General features: G+C 36.5%; 1 protein-coding gene across 2 annotated transcripts in view; it reads right to left on the reverse strand.

Moving 5' to 3' along the window:
• ERCC6L2 (ERCC excision repair 6 like 2) overlaps window positions 1-20,756 on the reverse strand; it is a 158,719-nt gene that overhangs the window by 110,686 nt on the left and 27,277 nt on the right. For both annotated transcript variants that reach the window (XM_044265744.1, XM_044265745.1), the window contains exon 2: window positions 19,384-19,808. In XM_044265744.1, coding sequence (XP_044121679.1) covers window positions 19,384-19,808 — 425 coding nt within the window. The remainder of the gene's footprint in view (window positions 1-19,383; window positions 19,809-20,756) is intronic.

A 20,756-nucleotide genomic window follows, 5' to 3' on the forward strand; every position in this document is an offset into this window, starting at 1 on the left:
CTTTGTAGTATTACTTTAAATATGGAATTGTGATGCCTACAGCTTTATTTTTATTTTTCAAGGTTGCTTTGGCTTTTTGGGGTCTTTTGTCATTCCATACAAATTTGGGGATTGTTCTAGTTTTGTGAAAAATGCTGTTGGTATTTTGATAGGGATTGCATTAAATCTGTATATTGCTTTGGGTAGTATGGACTTTTTTTTTTTAATTTTATTTATTTATTTGACAGAGAGAGAGAGATCACAAGTAGGCAGAAAGGCAGGCAGGGGGTAGGGGGCAGGCTTCCCATTGGGCAGAGAGCTCGATCTCATAACCCTGAGACCATGACCTGAGCTGAAGGTAGAGGCTTAATCCACTGAGCCACCCAGGTGCCCCAGGTAATATGGACATTTTAACAACTTTCTCCTTCCAGTCCATGAGCATGGAATGTCTTTCCATTTGTTTACATCATCTTCAATTTCTTCCGTTTATGTTTTATAGTTTTCAGAGTACACATCTTCCACCTCCTTGGTTAAGCTTATTCCTAGATATTCTATTATTTTTGGTGCAGTTGTAAATTGGATCATTTTCTTAATTTCTTTTTCTGTTGCTTCATTATTAGTGTATAGAAGTGTGACAGTTTTCTGCATATTGATTTTGTATCCTGCAACCTTATTGAATTCCTTTATCAATTCTCATAGTTTTTGGTGGAATCTTTAGGGTTTTTTATATAAGTATCATGTCATCTGCAAACAGTGAAAATTTTACTTCCTCTTACCAATTTGGAAGTCTTTTAATCCTTTTTCTGGTCTCGTTGTTGTGGTTAGGACTTCTGGTTATGATGTTGAATAAAAGTGGTGAATATGGACATCCTTGTCTTGTTCTTCGGGGAAAAGCTCTCAGTTTTTCACCATTGAGTCTGCTGTTAGTTGTGGGTTTTTCACATATGGCCTTTATTATGTTGAGGTATGTTCCCTTTAGACCTATTTTGTTGAGGGTTTTTACCATGAATGGATGTTCTACTTTGTTAAATACTTTTACTGTATCTATTAAATGATATGACTTTTATCCTTTCTCTTATTGATATGATGTATCATGGTTGATTTATAAATATGGAACCACCTGCATCCTGGGAATGAATCCCATTTGACTGTGTTTTTTTAAAATGTATTGTTAAATTTGGTTTGCTAGTATCTTTTAGAATTTTTTGCATCCAAGTTCATCAGAGATATTGGCCTATAGTTCTCATTTTAGTATCACAGTAATCCTGGCTTCATAGAATGGATCTGGAAGTTTTCCTTCCTCTTCTATTTTTTGGAATAGTTTGAGAAGAATGGGTATTAACTCTTTTTTAAATGTTTGGTTGAATTCAACTGTGAAGTTGCTCAGTCCTGAACCTTTGTTTCTTGGGAGTTTTTTCATTACTGATTCAATTTCATTGCTGATAATCAGTCTGTTCAAATTTTCTATTCCTTACTGATTCAGCTTTGGGAGATTATATTTCTAGGAATTTATCCATTTTTTCTAGTTCATAATAATCTCTTACAATCCTTTGCATTTCTGTGGTATTAGCTGTTATTTCTCTGCTTTCATTTCTGATTGAGTCCTCTTTTTTTTCTTTTTTCCTTTTTTTTTTAAATGTATCTGGTTAAAGGTGTTTCAATTTTGTTGGTCTTTTCAAAGAACCAACTTCTAGTTTCACTGATCTGTTCTATTGGTTTTTGTTTGTTTGTTTACTTTCCATTTTGTTTATTTCTGCTACACAAGACACATTTTTAAGTATTAAGACACAGCGCTTGAAATAAAGGAAGGCAAAAAAGCATACCTTGCACACAGCAAGCATAAGAATATCAGAGTGACTATATTAATATCAGATAAAGTAGATTTCAAGTATTATACTAGAAATAGAGAGCATTTCATAATAATAGCAGGGTCAATTCCTCATTGAAGACATAGTGATTATAAATATTTATGACCCTAATAACAGAATCTCAAAATACATGAAAGTGAAACTGACAAAATTAAAGGGAGAAACAGATAAACCCCCAAACACAGTAGACTTTAACTTCCCTCTCTCAGTAATACTAAGAACATAGAAAATCTGAACATTATCAATTAACTTGATCTACAAATTGATATAGAACACTACAACCAACTGCAGAATACATATTCTTTTAAGATGTACATATAGAATGTTCAATAAAATGGGCCATAGAAAAAAAAATCAATAAATTTTTCAAAATATTGACATCTTGTAAAATGTATTCTCTAACCACTATGGAATTAGAGATCATTAATGATGAAATATCTAGGAAAAAATAAATATTGGCAAGTCAAGCATGCTTGTAACTAACTCAAGAACCAAAGGGAAAAAAAATCTCTATATGAAAATGAAAAATGTAACACATGAAAATTTATGGAACACAGATAAAGCAAAGTTCAAACATAAAAATAGGGCATCAGAAGATAGGTATGAAATTCATGACCTAAGATTCTACTTTAACAAGCGAGTAACTAAAGAGTGAAATGTCCATCAACAGATGAATGGATCAAGAAGATGTGGTATATATACACAATGGAATACTATGCAGCCATCAAAAAAAAAACGAAATCTTGCCATTTGCGACAACATGGATGGAACTAGAGCGTATCATGCTTAGCGAAATAAGTCAAGCGGAGAAAGACAACTGTCATATGATCTCCCTGATATGAGGGAGTGGTGATGCAACATGGGGGCTTAAGTGGGTAGGAGAAGAATCCATGAAACAAGATGGGATAGGGAGGGAGACAAACCATAAGTGACTCTTAATCTCACGAAACAAACTGTGGGTTGCTGGGGGGAGGGGGGTTGGGAGAAGGGGGGAAGGTTATGGACATTGGGGAGGGTATGTGGTTTTGGGTAAATTGGAAGGGGAGATGAACCATGAGAGACTATGGACTCTGAAAAACAGTCTGAGGGGTTTGAAGTGGCGGGGGGCGGGTGGGAGGTTGGGGTACCAGGTGGTGGGTATTATAGAGGGCACAGCTTGCATGGAGCACTGGGTGTGGTGAAAAAATAATGAATACTGTTTTTCTGAAAATAAATAAATTGGAAAAAAAAATGGGAAAAAAAAAAAAAGAGTGAAATACATCCAAAGTAAGTAGAAGCAAAACAATAGAAATAATTGCAGAAATCAATGAAATACCAAAGAAATAACAGATAAAATTAACAAAGCTAAAAGCTGGTTCTTTGAAAAGATCAACAAGATCAATAAACCTTCTTAGGCTATCAAAAATAAAACAGAGGGGTGCCTGAGTGACTCAGTCAGTTATGAGTCTGCCTTGGACTCGGGTCATGATCCCAGAATTCTGGGATCAAATCCAGGCATAGGGAATCCCTGCTCAGCAGGGAGTCTGCTTCTCCCTCTGCCTCGGCCCCTCCCCCAACTCATGCACACAGGCACTGTCTCTCTGAAATAAATAAAATCTTTTTTAAAAACATAATAAAACAGAATACAAGATATTCATATGAAAAATGCAGAGGTATCACTCAGATCCTACGAACACTGAAAGAGTGAAAAGGAGTATCATGGAAATCTTTATCAATTTGACAACTTAGAGGAAACGGATAAATTCCTTGAAAAATACAATTTACCGAACTGACACAGCAAGAAGCGAAAAATCTTAATAGCTTCATATCTATTAACAAAACTGAAACCATTATCAAAAATCTTCCCTCAAAGAAAACTCCAGGTTCCCAAAGACGTTACTATTAAATTCTATCAAATATTCAAGTATAAAATAATAGAAACCTTACCCAATTATTTTAGAAAAAAAGAGGAAGAAACACTTCTCAATTCATTTTATGAGGTCTGCATAACTTCAAAACCAAAACCAGACAAACATAATATGAGAAAACTATAGACCAATATACATAATATAGAGGCAAAAATTCTTAAAATATTAGCCAATTAAATCCAGCAAATATAAAAACAACACCTCATGATCAAATTGAGTTCATCTCAAAAATACAAAACTAGTTTAAGATTAAAAAAACCAATGAATATAAATCACATTGATTCATATAGTATGTTAACAGAGAAAAGGAGAAAAATTGATCTCGATGGATGCAGAAAATGTATTTAATAAAATTCAATACATAGTAACTATGAAAAAAAACTTTAGAAATTAGGAATAGAAGGAAATATCCTGCATCTGATAAAAGATAGTATGAAAATCCTACAGCTAATATACTTAATGTTAAAATACTGAATTTTTTCTAAAACAGAAATGAGATAAGGATATCACTGCTTCTATTCACACTGTCCTAGAATCCTACCTAGCCAGTGAAATAAGGCAAGAAATAGGAATAAAAGAGAAAAATTAAAGCAGTAGGATGACATATACTGTTTACATAGAAAATCCCAAGGCATCTAACAAACAACTACTTGAACTAGCAAGTGATGAATTTAGCAAGGTAGCAGGATATGAGCTCAATATATAAAAATAAATTTGACTTCCCCTGGGGATAAAAATATATGCTTACAAAAAATAAAAAATTTTTAAAATTAAATAAATAAATAAATAAATAAATAAATAAATTTGACTTTTATATACTACCAGCAAAAAATTAGGATATTAAATTTAAAAGTTCCACTAACAATAGACCAAAAATATATAATTACATACAACAAAATATGTGTAAGGTCCACATACACAACTATAAAGCCCTGCTGAGACAAATTAAAGACCTAAATTAATGGAGCTATCATTCCATGTTAATTCTCCCCAAAGTGTTCTATAAATTCAATATAATTGAACTCTGTAATCCTAATAAAATCCTAAAAAGAGATGTTCATGGAACTTGACACATTGATTAGAACTTTACTTCAAAATATAAAGGATTACATAATGATACACAAGGTATAACAAGAAAGTAATAACACAAAATTGAGTATTAGTCAAACCAAATAAGACCATTCTCGTCTTTTTGTTCTATACCATTGTTCAGTCTGACTATCCTCATACTCAATTTTGTGTTAATTACTTACATACATGGACAAACAACTCAGTTTAAAGATGGACAAAGGACTTGCATCTTAATCGCTTTGGAGCACTATAGCAAATTACCATAGACTGCATGGCTTAAACAACATTCTCACGGTTCTACAGTCTAGGAAGTTCAGGATCAAAGTTCTGGCAGATCTGGTCTGGTGAGAGACCGATTCCTGGTTTACAGATGACTTGCAGTCTTCTTCTGGTACCCTCAGATGATAGAGAACAGAGACAGGAAGAAACCTTTCTCCTATTTCTTCTTACATTGTCACTAATCTCACCCTGAATTACTCCTCAAAGACCCCACCTCCAAATAATACTATTACACTTGGGATTAGAGTCTCAACACATGCATTCTGGGGGGACACAAACATTCATTCAGTCTACATATCAACTTGAATATATACTTCTCCAAAGAAGATAGCTAGCTAGCTAGATAGATAGATATGGCCAAAAAGCACATGGAAAGTTGTTCAACATCACTGGTCATTATAGAAATGCAAATCAAAAGCACAATGAGATACCACTTCACATGTACTAGAATGGCTATAATGAAGAAAATCTAATAAGTATTGACAAGAATGTGCAAAAATAGGAAACCTTAACATTGCTGGTAGGAATGTAAAATGGTATAGCCACTGTGGAAAATGGTACAGCAGTTCCCCAGAAAAATAAACAAAGAAATATCATATGATCTAGTAATTCTACTAGGTGAATAAACAAATGAAAGCTATCACAGAATCCTGTACATGATAGCAGCATTTTTCGTAACAGCCAAAAAGTGGAAACAATCCAAATGTCTACCAAAGGATGAACAGAAAAACAAATTGTGGTATTCATATACAATAGAATACTCCTTAGCCATAAAAGGAATGAAGTACTGATATATGCTACAGCTTGATTGAGCCTTGATAAAATCATACAGATGAATGAGAGAAGCCAGGTTCAAATGGTCACAATTTTATGATTCCTTTTACATTAAATATTCAGGAAAGGCAAATCCATACAGACAAAAGGCCAATTAGTGGTTGCCAGGGAAATGAGGGTAATTACTTCTGGGCTGTTCTGTGCTGATGAAAAATTTTAAAATAGAGAGAGGGGGGGTTGCATAACATTGTGAATGCACTAAATGACTTGTATATTTTAAAATGGTTAATTTAGGGATCCCTGGGTGGCTCAGTTGGTTATGCCGCTGCCTTCGGCTCAGGTCACGATCCCAGGGTCCTGGGATGGAGTCCTACATTGCGCTCCTTGCTTGGCAGGGAGGCTGCTTCTCTCTCCATCTCTGCCTGCCACTCTTGCCACTCTGCCTGCTTGTGTGCTCACGCTCACACTCACTCTCTCTCTCTGACAAATAAATACATTTTTAAAATCTTTTAAAAATAAAATAAAATGGTTAATTTATGTTATGTGAATTTTGCCTCAACAAAAAATTTTAAATTATACTTTACATTTTTATGAGGGACGTTTGTACATTTAAGATATAATCAGCATTATTTTCGTTCTTAAAGTTGAAAAAAATGTAAAATGTCAAGTTAATATACATCAATGATTTAATAAACAGGAGCTGTTATTGTCAGCATTATTCTACTGAGATAAGGAGATTTGTACACAATCTCATATATCACAATAAATAAAGTAGATTTTTCAGCAAATTATGTTATCTAAAAGATTATAAAATACTGATACATAAGAATGGTCAAAACTTGTGCTGAGTTTTAAAATATTCTAGCAAAATTTGCATTCCTAACCCATATTATATAAGGCAGTGTAATATAGGAGTTTGGAGTCTGACCAACCAGTTTTATACTAACTATGTGATCGTGGGCAATTTACATAATGTGTCAATAGATTTCAATTTTTTCATCAATAAAATGGGGGCAATAATGCCTAATTAACATGTTTGCTTAACAGAAAATGCCTATCATAGAGCCTAACAATACAGGGATCATTAAATATAAGCTATAACACATGATTACCTACTCCAAATTAAAATTCATTAGTCCATTCAATAAAAATATATTCACTACCTAATACATGCCAGGTGCTGTGCTAGGTGCTAGAAAAGTTTAAATGAAATTCTTATTTGTATCTACCAGCAGTTCAAAATCCAGTTCACTTGAGGGTGGGGCACAGTGGGAAAGGAGATGAGTTGAGGAAGCATGGCTGAGAAAAAAACTGATAAACAGAAAATAGTTATTAAATTCAGCAAGAGATTGGTATGAGCAAAATGGCTGATGTAGAACTCAGACTAAAGGAGGTGGAAAGAATGTTTCACAAATGACAGAGGACAATAACGAAAAGTTTAGGCAACTGGGTATTGACTACAACGGGACATGAGGAAACTAGACAGTGAGGGAAATGTTCTATATCTTATTAGAGTGGTGGTTATATGTATACATATATATGAGTTGAATATGCACAACTGTATACTTTTGATCCATGCATTTTACTGTTTGTAATTAAAGACAGAATCAGGGGTGCCTGGGTGGCTCAGTGGGTTAAAGCCTCTGCCTTCGGCTCAGGTCATGATCTCGGGGTCCCGGGATCGAGTCCCACATCGGGCTCTCTGCTCAGCAGGGAGCCTGCTTCCTCCTCTCTCTCTGCCTGCCTCTCTGCCTACTTGTGATCTCTGTCAAATAAATAAATTTTTAAAAAAATCATACACACACACAGATACATATATTCTTCTGAATTACAGGCAAACTGGTCCTCAAAGGCTACTAAAAAGGCAGAAAAGATACCAAAAAATATCAATCCATTGCTTTCCTCTAAATTCATCTATGGATTGTCGCATTATAAGAAAACTATATTCTTAATTATGATAGTTCATAATTCAATCTGTTCATTTACTCAAGATGATGAAAATCTTAATTTTAACTTAATTTGTCAAATTCCATGAGTTTGAGAATTCTATAAAATACTAGGAAATTTTAATAAAAATCTAGGATTTTGTATTCATTCCCAATTTTAAATTCTTAGTCCAATTAAAAACTAAAAGTGAGGGAGGAGTCAAGATGGCGGAGAAGTAGCAGGCTGAGACTACCTCAGCTAGCAGGAGATCAGCTAGAGAGCTTATCTAAAGATTGCAAACACCTGCAAATCCATCGGCAGATCAAGGAGAAGAAGAACAGCAATTCTAGAAACAGAAAAACAACCACATTCTGAAAGGTAGGACTGGCGGAGAAGTGAATCCAAAGCGACGGGAAGATAGACCCCGGGGGGAGGGGCCGGCTCCCGGCAAGCGGCGGAGCAACGGAGCACAAAATCAGGACTTTTAAAAGTCTGTTCCGCTGAGGGACATCGCTCCGGAGGCTAAACCGGGACGAAGCCCACACGGGGTCGGCGTGACCTCAGGTCCTGCGGGGTCACAGAAGGATCGGGGGTGTCTGAGTGTCGCAGAGCTTGCAGATATTGGAACGGGAAAGCCGGCTGCAGAGACAGAGCCGACAGTAAGCTCGCAGCTTGGAGTTGCCTTGAACCGGTCGCAAGCTCGGTGAGCTCGGAGCGCGGCCGGAGGTTGGGCAGACGCGAGTTACTGGGAGCTGTTCGCTGAGGGCGCACAGGGGAGCGGGGCCCCGGGCTCTCGGCTCCTCCGGGCCGGAGACCAGGAGGCCGCCATTTGTATTCCCGTCCTCCGGAACTCTACGGAAAGCGCTCAGGGAACAAAAGCTCCTGAAAGCAAAGCCGAGCAGATCACTCAGCCCGGCCCCTGGTAAGGGCGGTGTAATTCCGCCTGGGGCAAAGACACTTGAGAATCACTACACCAGGCCCCTCCCCCAGAAGATCAACAAGAAATCCAGCCAAGACCAAGTTCACCTACCAAGGAGTGCAGTTTCAATACCAAGGAGAGAGCAGCAGAATTCCAGAGGAGGAGAAAACAAACCACGGAACTCATGGCTTTCTGCCTGTGATTTTTCAGTCTTGCAGTTAATTTAATTTTTTTCTTTTTCATTTTTTTTTCTCTTCTTCTGCTAAAATTTTTTATAACTTTTACCCTTTTCTCTTTTAACATTTTTTAACTAGATTATCTAATATATATATTTTTCTTTTTTATACTTTTGTTTATTCATTTTCTTTTTTTTCAATTCTTTTTTTTTCTTTTTTTTCTCTCTTTCTGTTTGAACCTTTTTTTATCCCCAAATCAGAAGAGATCCTAATCTCTTCAATCTTTTTTTTTCTTAATTCTTTTTTAAATTCTTGATTGAATTTTTAATTCAATCTCTTTTTTTAATTCTTTTTTTCTTTTTTTTCTTTCTTTCTTTTTGAACCTATTTTTATCCCCAAATCAGAAGAGATCCCAATCAGAAGAGATTGGGAGATCCCAATCAGAAGAGATTGGGAGATCCCAATCAAAGGAGATCCCAATCAGAGGAGATCCCTCACCCAATCGTGAGGGGGGAGAAATCCCCCCTCATGATTTGGGATCTCTTCTGATTTGGTTAAAGCATATTTTCCTGGGATTGTTGCCACCCTTTTAGTATTTTACTTGCTCCTTCATATACTCTTAGCTGGACAAAATGACAAGGCGGAAAAATTCACAACAAAAAAAAGAACAAGAGGCAGTACCGAAGGCTAGGGACCTAATCAATACAGACATTGGTAATATGTCAGATCTAGAGTTCAAAATGACAATTCTCAAGGTTATAGCCGGGCTTGAAAAAGGCATGGAAGATATTAGAGAAACCCTCTCCAGAGATATAAAAGCCCTTTCTGGAGAAATAAAAGAACTAAAATCTAACCAAGTTGAAATCAAAAAAGCTATTAATGAAGTTCAATCAAAAATGGAGGCTCTCACTGCTAGGATAAATGAGGCAGAAGAAAGAATTAGCGATATAGAAGACCAAATGACAGAGAATAAAGAAGCTGAGCAAAAGAGGGACAAACAGCTACTGGACCATGAGGGGAGAATTCGAGAGATAAGTGACACCATAAGACGAAACAACATTAGAATAATTGGGATTCCAGAAGAAGAAGAAAGAGAGAGGGGAGCAGAAGGTATACTGGAGAGAATTATTGGGGAGAATTTCCCCAATATGGCAAAGGGAACGAGCATCAAAATTCAGGAGGTTCAGAGAACGCCCCTCAAAATCAATAAAAATAGGCCCACACCCCGTCACCTAATAGTAAAATTTACAAGCCTTAGTGACAAAGAGAAAATCCTGAAAGCAGCCTGGGAAAAGAAGTCTGTAACATACAATGGTAAAAGTATTAGATTGGCAGCTGACTTATCCACAGAGACCTGGCAGGCCAGAAAGAGCTGGCATGACATTTTCAGAGCACTAAACGAGAAAAACATGCAGCCAAGAATACTATATCCAGCTAGGCTATCATTGAAAATAGAAGGAGAGATTAAAAGCTTCCAGGACAAACAAAAACTGAAAGAATTTGCAAACACCAAACCAGCTCTACAGGAAATACTGAAAGGGGTCCTCTAAGCAAAGAGAGAGCCTACAAGTGGTAGATCAGAAAGGAACAGAGACAATATACAGTAACAGTCACCTTACAGGCAATACAATGGCACTAAAATCATATCTCTCAATAGTTACCCTGAATGTTAATGGGCTAAATGCCCCAATCAAAAGACAGAGGGTATCAGAATGGATAAAAAAACAAAACCCATCTATATGTTGCCTCCAAGAAACTCATTTTAAACCCGAAGACACCTCCAGACTTAAAGTGAGGGGGTGGAAAAGAATTTACCATGCTAATGGACATTAGAAAAAAGCAGGAGTGGCAATCCTTATATCAGATCAATTAGATTTTAAGCCAAAGACTATAATAAGAGATGAGGAAGGACACTATATCATCCTCAAAGGGTCTGTCCAACAAGAAGATCTAACAATTTTAAATATCTATGCCCCCAACATGGGAGCAGCCAACTATATAAACCAATTAATAACAAAATCAAAGAAACACATCAACAATAATACAATAATAGTAGGGGACTTTATAACTCCCCTCACTGAAATGGACAGATCATCCAAGCAAAAGATCAACAGGGAAATAAAGGCCTTAAATGATACACTGGATGAGATGGACATCACAGATATATTCAGAACATTTCATCCCAAAGCAACAGAATACACATTCTTCTCTAGTGCACATGGAACATTCTCCAGAATAGATCACATCCTCGGTCCTAAATCAGGACTCAACCGGTATCAAAAGATTGGGATCATTCCCTGCATATTTTCAGACCACAATGCTCTGAAGCTAGAAGTCAACCACAAGAGGAAGTTTGGAAAGAACACAAATACATGGAGACTAAACAGCATCCTTCTAAAGAATGAATGGGTCAACCGGGAAATTAAAGAAGAATTGAAAAAAATCATGGAAACAAATGATAATGAAAATACAACGGTTCAAAATCTGTGGGACACAACAAAGGCAGTCCTGAGAGGAAAATATATAGCGGTACAAGCTTTTCTCAAGAAACAAGAAAGGTCTCAGGTACACAACCTAACCCTACACCTAAAGGAGCTGGAGAAAGAACAAGAAAGAAACCCTAAGCCCAGCAGGAGAAGAGAAATCATAAAGATCAGAGCAGAAATGAATGAAATAGAAACCAAAAAAACAATAGAACAAATCAACCAAACTAGGAGCTGGTTCTTTGAAAGAATTAATAAAATTGATAAACCCTTGGCCAGACTAATCAAAAAGAAAAGAGAAAGGACCCAAATAAATAAAATCATGAATGAAAGAGGAGAGATCACAACTAACACCAAAGAAATACAAACTATTATAAGAACATACTATGAGCAACTCTACGCCAACAAATTTGACAATCTGGAAGAAATGGATGCATTCCTAGAAACATATAAACTACCAAAATTGAACCAGGAAGAAATAGAAAGCCTGAACAGACCCATAACCAGTAAGGAGATTGAAACAGTCATTAAAAATCTCCAAACAAATAAAAGCCCAGGGCCAGATGGCTTCCCGGGGGAATTCTACCAAACATTTAAAGAGGAACTAATTCCTATTCTCCTGAAACTGTTCCAAAAAATAGAAATGGAAGGAAAACTCCCAAACTCATTTTATGAGGCCAGCATCACCTTGATCCCAAAACCAGACAAGGATCCCATCAAAAAAGAGAGCTATAGACCAATATCCTTGATGAACACAGATGCAAAAATTCTCACCAAAATACTAGCCAATAGGATTCAACAGTACATTAAAAGGATTATTCACCACGACCAAGTGGGATTTATTCCAGGGCTGCAAGTTTGGTTCAACATCCGCAAATCAGTCAATGTGATACAACACATCAATAAAAGAAAGAACAAGAACCATATGATACTCTCAATAGATGCTGAAAAAGCATTTGACAAAGTACAGCATCCCTTCCTGATCAAAACCCTTCAAAGTGTAGGGATAGAGGGCACATACCTCAATATCATCAAAGCCATCTATGAAAAACCCACTGCAAATATCATTCTCAATGGAGAAAAACTGAAAGCTTTTCCACTAAGGTCAGGAACACGGCAGGGATGTCCATTATCACCACTGCTATTCAACATAGTACTAGAAGTCCTAGCCTCAGCAATCAGACAACAAAAGGAAATTAAAGGCATCCAAATCGGCAAAGAAGAAGTCAAATTATCACTCTTCGCAGATGATATGATACTCTATGTGGAAAACCCAAAAGACTCCACTCCAAAACTGCTAGAACTTATACAGGAATTCAGTAAAGTGTCAGGATATAAGATCAATGCACAGAAATCAGTTGCACTTCTCTACACCAACAACAAGACAGAAGAAAGAGAAATTAAGGAGTCAATCCCATTTACAATTGCACCCCAAACCATAAGATACCTAGGAATAAACCTAACCAAAGAGGCTAAGAATCTATACTCAGAAAACTATAAAGTACTCATGAAAGAAATTGAGGAAGACACAAAGAAATGGAAAAATGTTCCATGCTCCTGGATTGGAAGAATAAATATTGTGAAAATGTCTATGCTACCTAAAGCAATCTACACATTTAATGCAATTCCTATCAAAGTACCATCCATCTTTTTCAAAGAAATGGAACAAATAATTTTAAAATTTATATGGAACCAGAAAAGACCTCGAATAGCCAAAGGGATATTGAAAAACAAAGCCAAAGTTGGTGGCATCACAATTCCGGACTTCAAGCTTTATTACAAAGCTGTCATCATCAAGACAGCATGGTACTGGCACAAAAGCAGACACATAGACCAATGGAACAGAATAGAGAGCCCAGAAATAGACCCTCAACTCTATGGTCAACTAATCTTCAACAAAGCAGGAAAGAATGTCCAATGGAAAAAAGACAGCCTCTTCAATAAATGGTGTTGGGAAAATTGGACAGCCACGTGCAGAAAAATGAAATTGGACCATTTCCTTACACCACACACAAAAATAGATTCAAAATGGATTAAGGACCTCAATGTGAGAAAGGAATCCATCAAAATCCTTGAGGAGACCACAGGCAGCAAACTCTTCGACCTCAGCCGCAGCAACATCTTCCTAGGAACATCGCCAAAGGCAAGGGAAGCAAGGGCAAAAATGAACTTTTGGGATTTCATCAAAATCAAAAGCTTTTGCACAGCAAAGGAAACAGTTAACAAAACCAAAAGACAACTGACAGAATGGGATATTTGCAAACGACATATCAGATAAAGGACTAGTGTCCAAAATCTATAAAGAACTTAACAAACTCAACACCCAAAGAACAAATAATCCAATCAAGAAATGGGCAGAGGACATGAACAGACGTTTCTGCCAAGAAGACATCCAGATGGCCAACAGACACATGAAAAAGTGCTCCATATCACTCGGCATCAGGGAAATACAAATCAAAACCACAATGAGATATCACCTCACACCAGTCAGAATGGCTAAAATCAACAAGTCAGGAAATGACAGATGCTGGCGAGGATGTGGAGAAAGGGGAACCCTCCTACACTGTTGGTGGGAATGCAAGCTGGTGCAACCACTCTGGAAAACAGCATGGAGGTTCCTCAAAATGTTGAAAATAGAACTGCCCTATGACCCAGCAATTGCACTACTGGGAATTTACCCTAAAGATACAAACGTAGTGATCCAAAGGGGCACGTGCACCCGAATGTTTATAGCAGCAATGTCCACAATAGCCAAACTATGGAAAGAACCTAGATGTCCATCAACCGATGAATGGATCAAGAAGATGTGGTATATATACACAATGGAATACTATGCAGCCATCAAAAGAAACGAAATCTTGCCATTTGCGACAACATGGATGGAACTAGAGCGTATCATGCTTAGCGAAATAAGTCAAGCAGAGAAAGACAACTATCATATGATCTCCCTGATATGAGGAAGTGGTGATGCAACATGGGGGCTTAAGTGGGTAGGAGAAGAATCCATGAAACAAGATGGGATAGGGAGGGAGACAAACCATAAGTGACTCTTAATCTCAGGAAACAAACTGTGGGTTGCTGGGGGAAGGGGGGTTGGGAGAAGGGGGGTAGGGTTATGGACATTGGGGAGGGTATGTGGTTTTGGGTAAATTGGAAGGGGAGGTGAACCATGAGAGACTATGGACTCTGAAAAACAGTCTGAGGGGTTTGAAGTGGCGGGGGGGTGGGAGGGTGGGGTACCAGGTGGTGGGTATTATAGAGGGCACAGCTTGCATGGAGCACTGGGTGTGGTGAAAAAATAATGAATACTGTTTTTCTGAAAATAAATAAATTGGAAAAAAAAAAAAACTAAAAGTGAAAATAGATGAATTATTGGTGTTGAACACATCTTGGGCACAAATGTACACAAGGAAACTTCTGGGGTGATAGATATATTCATTATCTTCATTGTGGTATTGTAGATATCATTTGTTGGGTGCATATATATGTAAAACTTACCAAACCATATACTGTAAATTTATGTACTTCACTGTATTTCAATTTTATCTTTAAAAAGTACATACACACACACAAATGTATATATACACATATAACCAGTAAGTCTGCTAAAACTAGTAAGACTGACAAAATCAAATTTTCTAAGAACATGAAACAACAATAATTTCATACATTGTTGGCAGGAATGCAGAATGGTACAAACATTTTGGAAAAGGTTTGGCAATTTCTTCTAAAACTAAGCATAGGTTAGTTTATGACCAAGTATTCCATTCCTAATTATTTACTCAAGAAAAGTGAATACATAAAAAATTGTTCAAGAGAGTTCTAGCAGTTTTATTTATAACAATTAAAAACTGGAGATAGCTCACATGCCCATCAGCTAGAGAATATACAGAATGCAGCATCTATAGAATGGAATAACTACCAGCGATAAAAAGGAACAAACTACTTATGCAATTAATAATATAGATGAGACTCAAAAAATTATGCTAAGTGAAAGAAGCATGACACAGAGTACACATGTATGATCTTATTTATATGTAAATACAAAACTAATCTATGATATAAAAAGGAGAACAGTGACTGCCTCTTGGGGTGGTGGAAGACCAGGAAGAAAAAGAATGACCTCTTCTGGAGTGATGACAACGTCCTGTATTTTGAAAGGGTTTATTTGGCTTACACTGATGTCAAAGCTCATGGAATGATGTGTACCCTTAAGACTTGTGCATTTCACTTTAAATTTTACTTCAAGATGAAAAAAAAAAAAGAATTGTAAATAAATACTGATTAGCTAATAGCACATATGTTCAAGTGTTTGGGGATAGGATATATTAATGTCTGCTATTTAAAATGCAACAAAACATGGTTTGATGGATGGATAGATAAGTGATAAACCCAAGTATAATGACATGTTTAAAGAATCCAGGTGGTGGATATATGGGTATTCATTTTATAATTCTTCCAACTCTTCTATATGTTTGAAAAGTTTCATAGTAAGATCTTGAGGAAAAATCAGTTTGTAAGACAGCAGTGACTCCATTTTTGCACATTTATTTATGTCTTATATTCGTGGACCGACATATATAAAATATATGCATACATATGTTTATGTATGTTGTATATTCAACTGCTCCCTCTCAATCAGATAGATCCTTCCAATTCACTTAAAGAATACTCAAGTTCCTCCTATTCCCAAATGATACAAACAAAAAAGAAACTTCCTCAAAATTTGCTACTAGGTCGCTTTTGTTCCTTTCAAAGCCACATTTCTCAAAGAGGTAAGCATACTTCCCTTGTCTATGCCTTCACCTACTTCATCTGGCTTATGCTCCCAACAAATTCCAGCAAAATAGCTCTTGTTCAAGAAACCAATAATTTCTGGGGCACCTGGGTGGCTCAGTGGGTTAAAGCCTCTGCCTTCGGCTTGGGTCATGGTCCCAGGGTCCTGGGATTGAGCCCCACATCAGGCACTCTGCTAAGCAAGGAGCCTGCTTCCTCCTCTCTCTCTCTCTGCCTACTTGTGATCCCTGTCTGTCAAATAAATAAATAAATAAATAATTTCCAATGTCACTAGATCAAATGTATAAAATCCTCATCCCTTGAAGAATGTAAAATATTAAACTGACATTTTAAAATTTGAAATGAGAGAAACAAACTTCATATGGTATGTAAACCAAGTTTTTGTTTTAAAAAGAAAAGCTCAATTTCATACTATGGTCAAGTCAGAATGTGAGAAGGGGAAAACTTAAGGGATGTTATCAGAAAATAGGAGAAAAATGAGTAAGATTATACGGATGCCTGGGTGGCTCAGTTATTAAGCAGCTGCCTTCGGCTTGGGTCATGATCCCAGGGTCCACATCAGGCTCCCTGCTCCAAGGGGAGCCTGCATCTCCCTCTCCTGCTCCCCTCCCCCCACCGCCTGTGTTCCCGCTCTGTGTCTCTCTCTGTCAAATAAATAAATAAAATCTTAAAAAAAAAAAGACTATACTACAATCCAAATGGTAAATGCCAATGGTAATTAATGCCAAAAGTAAATTTTCATAGATCATTTTTACCTAATTCTACTGTATTTTGAAATTCTATTAAACTTATTAACTATTATCCACATTTCTTTAATTGGGTTAGTCACTGTATTTATAGAAGTTCTACCTTAAATGGATCTCCCAAACCCCCTATTTATGTAGAACTTTTTCTCTGAGCTATAAGAATAATAACTAGAGATGTAGGTCCCCAAATCAGAAAAATCCAGCCGAGTATCAAAACTAGTGTGGAAACTATGTCCTAACCTTCAGAAGATAAGCTTTCAGGACTTTCAAAGCACATTCATAACACAACTGAAAGTGTCCCAAGGATTTCAGTGTGTCAGGAGGTAATATAAAATTGTGCAGTAATATCACTTTAAAAAATACAACATAAAATAAAGGGAATAACTTTATAACATGGAATTCAGAGATGAAAGCTATATTTGAGCCTAAAACATGCATAAGAATTTGAATTGTATTTGGTAGTTTTGATGGGAGGAGACTCCCAACTAGTTCTCAAAAAGGTCACTTTTTGTAGCACCCTGATGTTTCTGATTTTGCAGATTAGCAGGCATTGGTGGGAAGACATTCTAGCATAGGCAAAAACAATAAAATTATATGTAAAGATAGTCATATTAGTTATTTATAGTTATAGATAGTTATTTATTTTCCTCTAGTATTCATCCATATACCTTGGTCACAGATGATAGTTTCCTAAAGGCCCCTTTCTATATTCTTGCCACCTATTCTCCTGAGAAAGTAAATTTGTTTACTCCATAAGCAATTATTTAGCACCTTCAGTGTGCAAGCTTCGAACTATGTGCATTGCCTAGGCTTAAAGGGACAAACAGTATGGCTAATGGTGATAGACTATGATTATTGAATGATTAAGTTTCACTCTAGATTTTTACATCAGAGCCTATACATAATTGCATTTCTTGACTATTTTTTTAAGATTTTATTTATTTATTTGAGAGAGTGAGAGCACACACACCAGTGAGCAGGGGGAGGGGCAGAGAAAGGAGGAGATGGAGAAAGAGAATCCGAAGCAAACTCTGGGCAGGGAGCCCTGATGTGGGATTCAATCTCCCAATCCTGAGATCATGACCTGAGCGGAAACCAAGAGCGTGACCCTTAACCCACTGAGCCACCCAGGCGCCCCTAGACAATTTTTAAATGTTAAAATTAGTTTTTCACTTACCTTTGCGTTCCCCTAACAATCGAGGTGTCATGAAGAATAAAATGGCTTAAATTCAATTATAATTAAGGAAACACAGAAGGTAATCAGAAACTAGACAAACATTCCTGAAAATCCAGAGTGATTGTATAATATAAAGTCTGGTTTCTGAACTCTAATCTTTTTAGATCACAAAACTTTGTGATAAGCAGCTTCTGATAGGGCTCCCAATAATCCCCACCTGTTGGTATCCATAGCCCTGTTTAATCTTCCCCTTTGAGTAAGAGCTGAACCTAGAAACTTGCTTCTAAAGAAGCAAATATGGCAAAAGTGAAGGGCTGTATCTTCTGTGATTAGGTTACAAAAGACCATGCGTTTTCTCTTACTTGTGCTCTCTCCTGCCCTCTCACTTGCTCTCCCTGAGAAAGTATGCTGCCATATTATAAGAAACTCCATTAAGAGGCTCCTACAGCAAGGAATCAAGGGAGCCCTTCAACAATAAATAGCTCATGAGAAACTGAGGCCTCAGTCTAACATCCCACAAGGAACTGAATCATGCCAACAATCATGTGGCCAGGAAGGGAATCCGCCCTAGTCCAACCTTGAGAGGACTGCTGCCTTGTGAGAGCCTGAGCCAGACAACCCAGCTAATCTGTACCTGGATTCCTGACCCACAGAAACTGTAATATGATAAATGCATTCTGTTGTAAACTGCTAAAGTTTGGAGTAATTTCTTATACAGCAATAGATAACTAGTACTTCTCTCAAGACTTCTGGCACACATTTTAGGGAAATAGGAAACCTCTCTGAAGTCCGTCAGTAGAATTCCTAGTGGTTCAGGGATCCCAGATTAAGAAACTTCTGATATGATAAATTCTAAACAATATACACAAAATGCCTGCAAGAAATCAATTGAACCATCCTATGTAGCTTAACACATGGCAGAATACTTTCCTTCCATACAGTATTGCTAAGAAAGTTAAACTACTTTAAATATACCTGATATCTTACTACTAGTATTACCGAAGGTAAAGTCAAGCCAAGTTATACCAAAATATTCTGAATAACATATTTCAGATACTAAATAAGTACTGAGGATAAAATAATGACTATACACCATCCTAATTTTGAGGACTTTCCTGTTCAGTGGGTGCAAAACACACATACACACACACACACACACACACACAAAATTGCTACTGTAAGAATTGGGCGTACAAATAGAGATTTGTATATGGTATCCATTCATGTACATAATAAAATGACTTTAATGAATTTTAATTGTAAGGTAATTAAAAGAAATACCTGTACTGTTTTTCCAAGTCCCATGTCATCACCAAGAATACATCCTTTTCTTTGAATAAAGTGTGCATAGAGAAACTGGGCTCCTTCCCTTTGATAGTCTCTCAAATACCTATTAATAGTATAAGGAATAGAGTCCCCATCTTCAGATAATGGAAAAGCAACAGCAGATGATGGAAATTTTCGGTCTGGGAAATAAGGTTTTTCCAAATCTTCATCATCAAATATAAAATTCCTGGAGCAATCTTTAACAGATTTTACTTCTTGAAGTCTTTTAAGAGGTACTTTTCTTTCTTGAAAATCTGAATATAAGATGATTGCAAAGGACTTCCCATTTTCATCCACTGTGACAGATTTTACGCTTGCTTCACAAAGTGTCCCATTATCTGGAGAAGGGGCAAGACATCTTTCTCCTGGATGCCATATGTCTGTAATAATAAAGAAGATAATAAAATTTCCAAATCTAACTTCTAAAGTAACCCCCCATTTATCCACTGCAATGAGAAAAAAAAAAATGTATCGCACACGAATACCCTTTCCAAATTACTGAAACAAGATAAATTATAACATGTATAGATATTCTCCTAAAACATATTGTCAGATGTTCTCCTATAATAAGCAGAATAACGGATATATAATTTACTTCCAGTTGTTCTCACCCTGGCTGTGTGTCATAATCTCCTCATTCGTGCTTGGACACTATCTCTGTTGATTGTGGTTCAGTGGCTACGGGCCATAGGCATCTGGTTTTATTACTTTGTTTGGCGGATATTGTTGAATTCAAAGGGCCATTCTGATTCACAGCCACAGCTGAGAACTACTGATTTAGATAGTCATGATGATTCATGAGCATTATGTATATTATTCATGATATGGTAGAGTAATAGTAAATGGGACTTGATAATGAGTAAGGTAAAATCCTCTAGACAGCAATGCTTTTGTGATTCTCCTGACTGCTTTTATCTCCTTTCTCCATAGACAGCTGTTCCTTCTTGTCAATACTGCTACTATTTTTTTTAACTTGAAAAAAATTTTTTTTAGTATTGCTGCTTCTAAACTGTTTCTTGAATTTGTATACAACTAACCAAGGGAATCTCTAATTCAACCACAGAGTAATGTGTGTCAGCTCTGTCATAGCTTTTTTCCCTTCCAGTTTTTAAAGGGTTGCAGTTCTTAAAAAAGAAATGAATTCCAAGATCTCTTTCTGCTAATATGCTATTATTTGAAAAGTGTGACCCCTTTCTCTATATGTATTTATTAAGTGCTTAACTGTATAGCTTTCTGTTTTATTTTCATTTTTTTAATTTTTAAATTTTTTTATTTAAAAATAAATTTTATTTTAAAATTTATTTTATTTTATTTTATTTTATTTTTTA

Source organism: Neovison vison, chromosome 9 (genome assembly GCF_020171115.1).
Source record: "Neovison vison isolate M4711 chromosome 9, ASM_NN_V1, whole genome shotgun sequence".
Lineage (NCBI taxonomy): Eukaryota > Metazoa > Chordata > Mammalia > Carnivora > Mustelidae > Neogale > Neogale vison.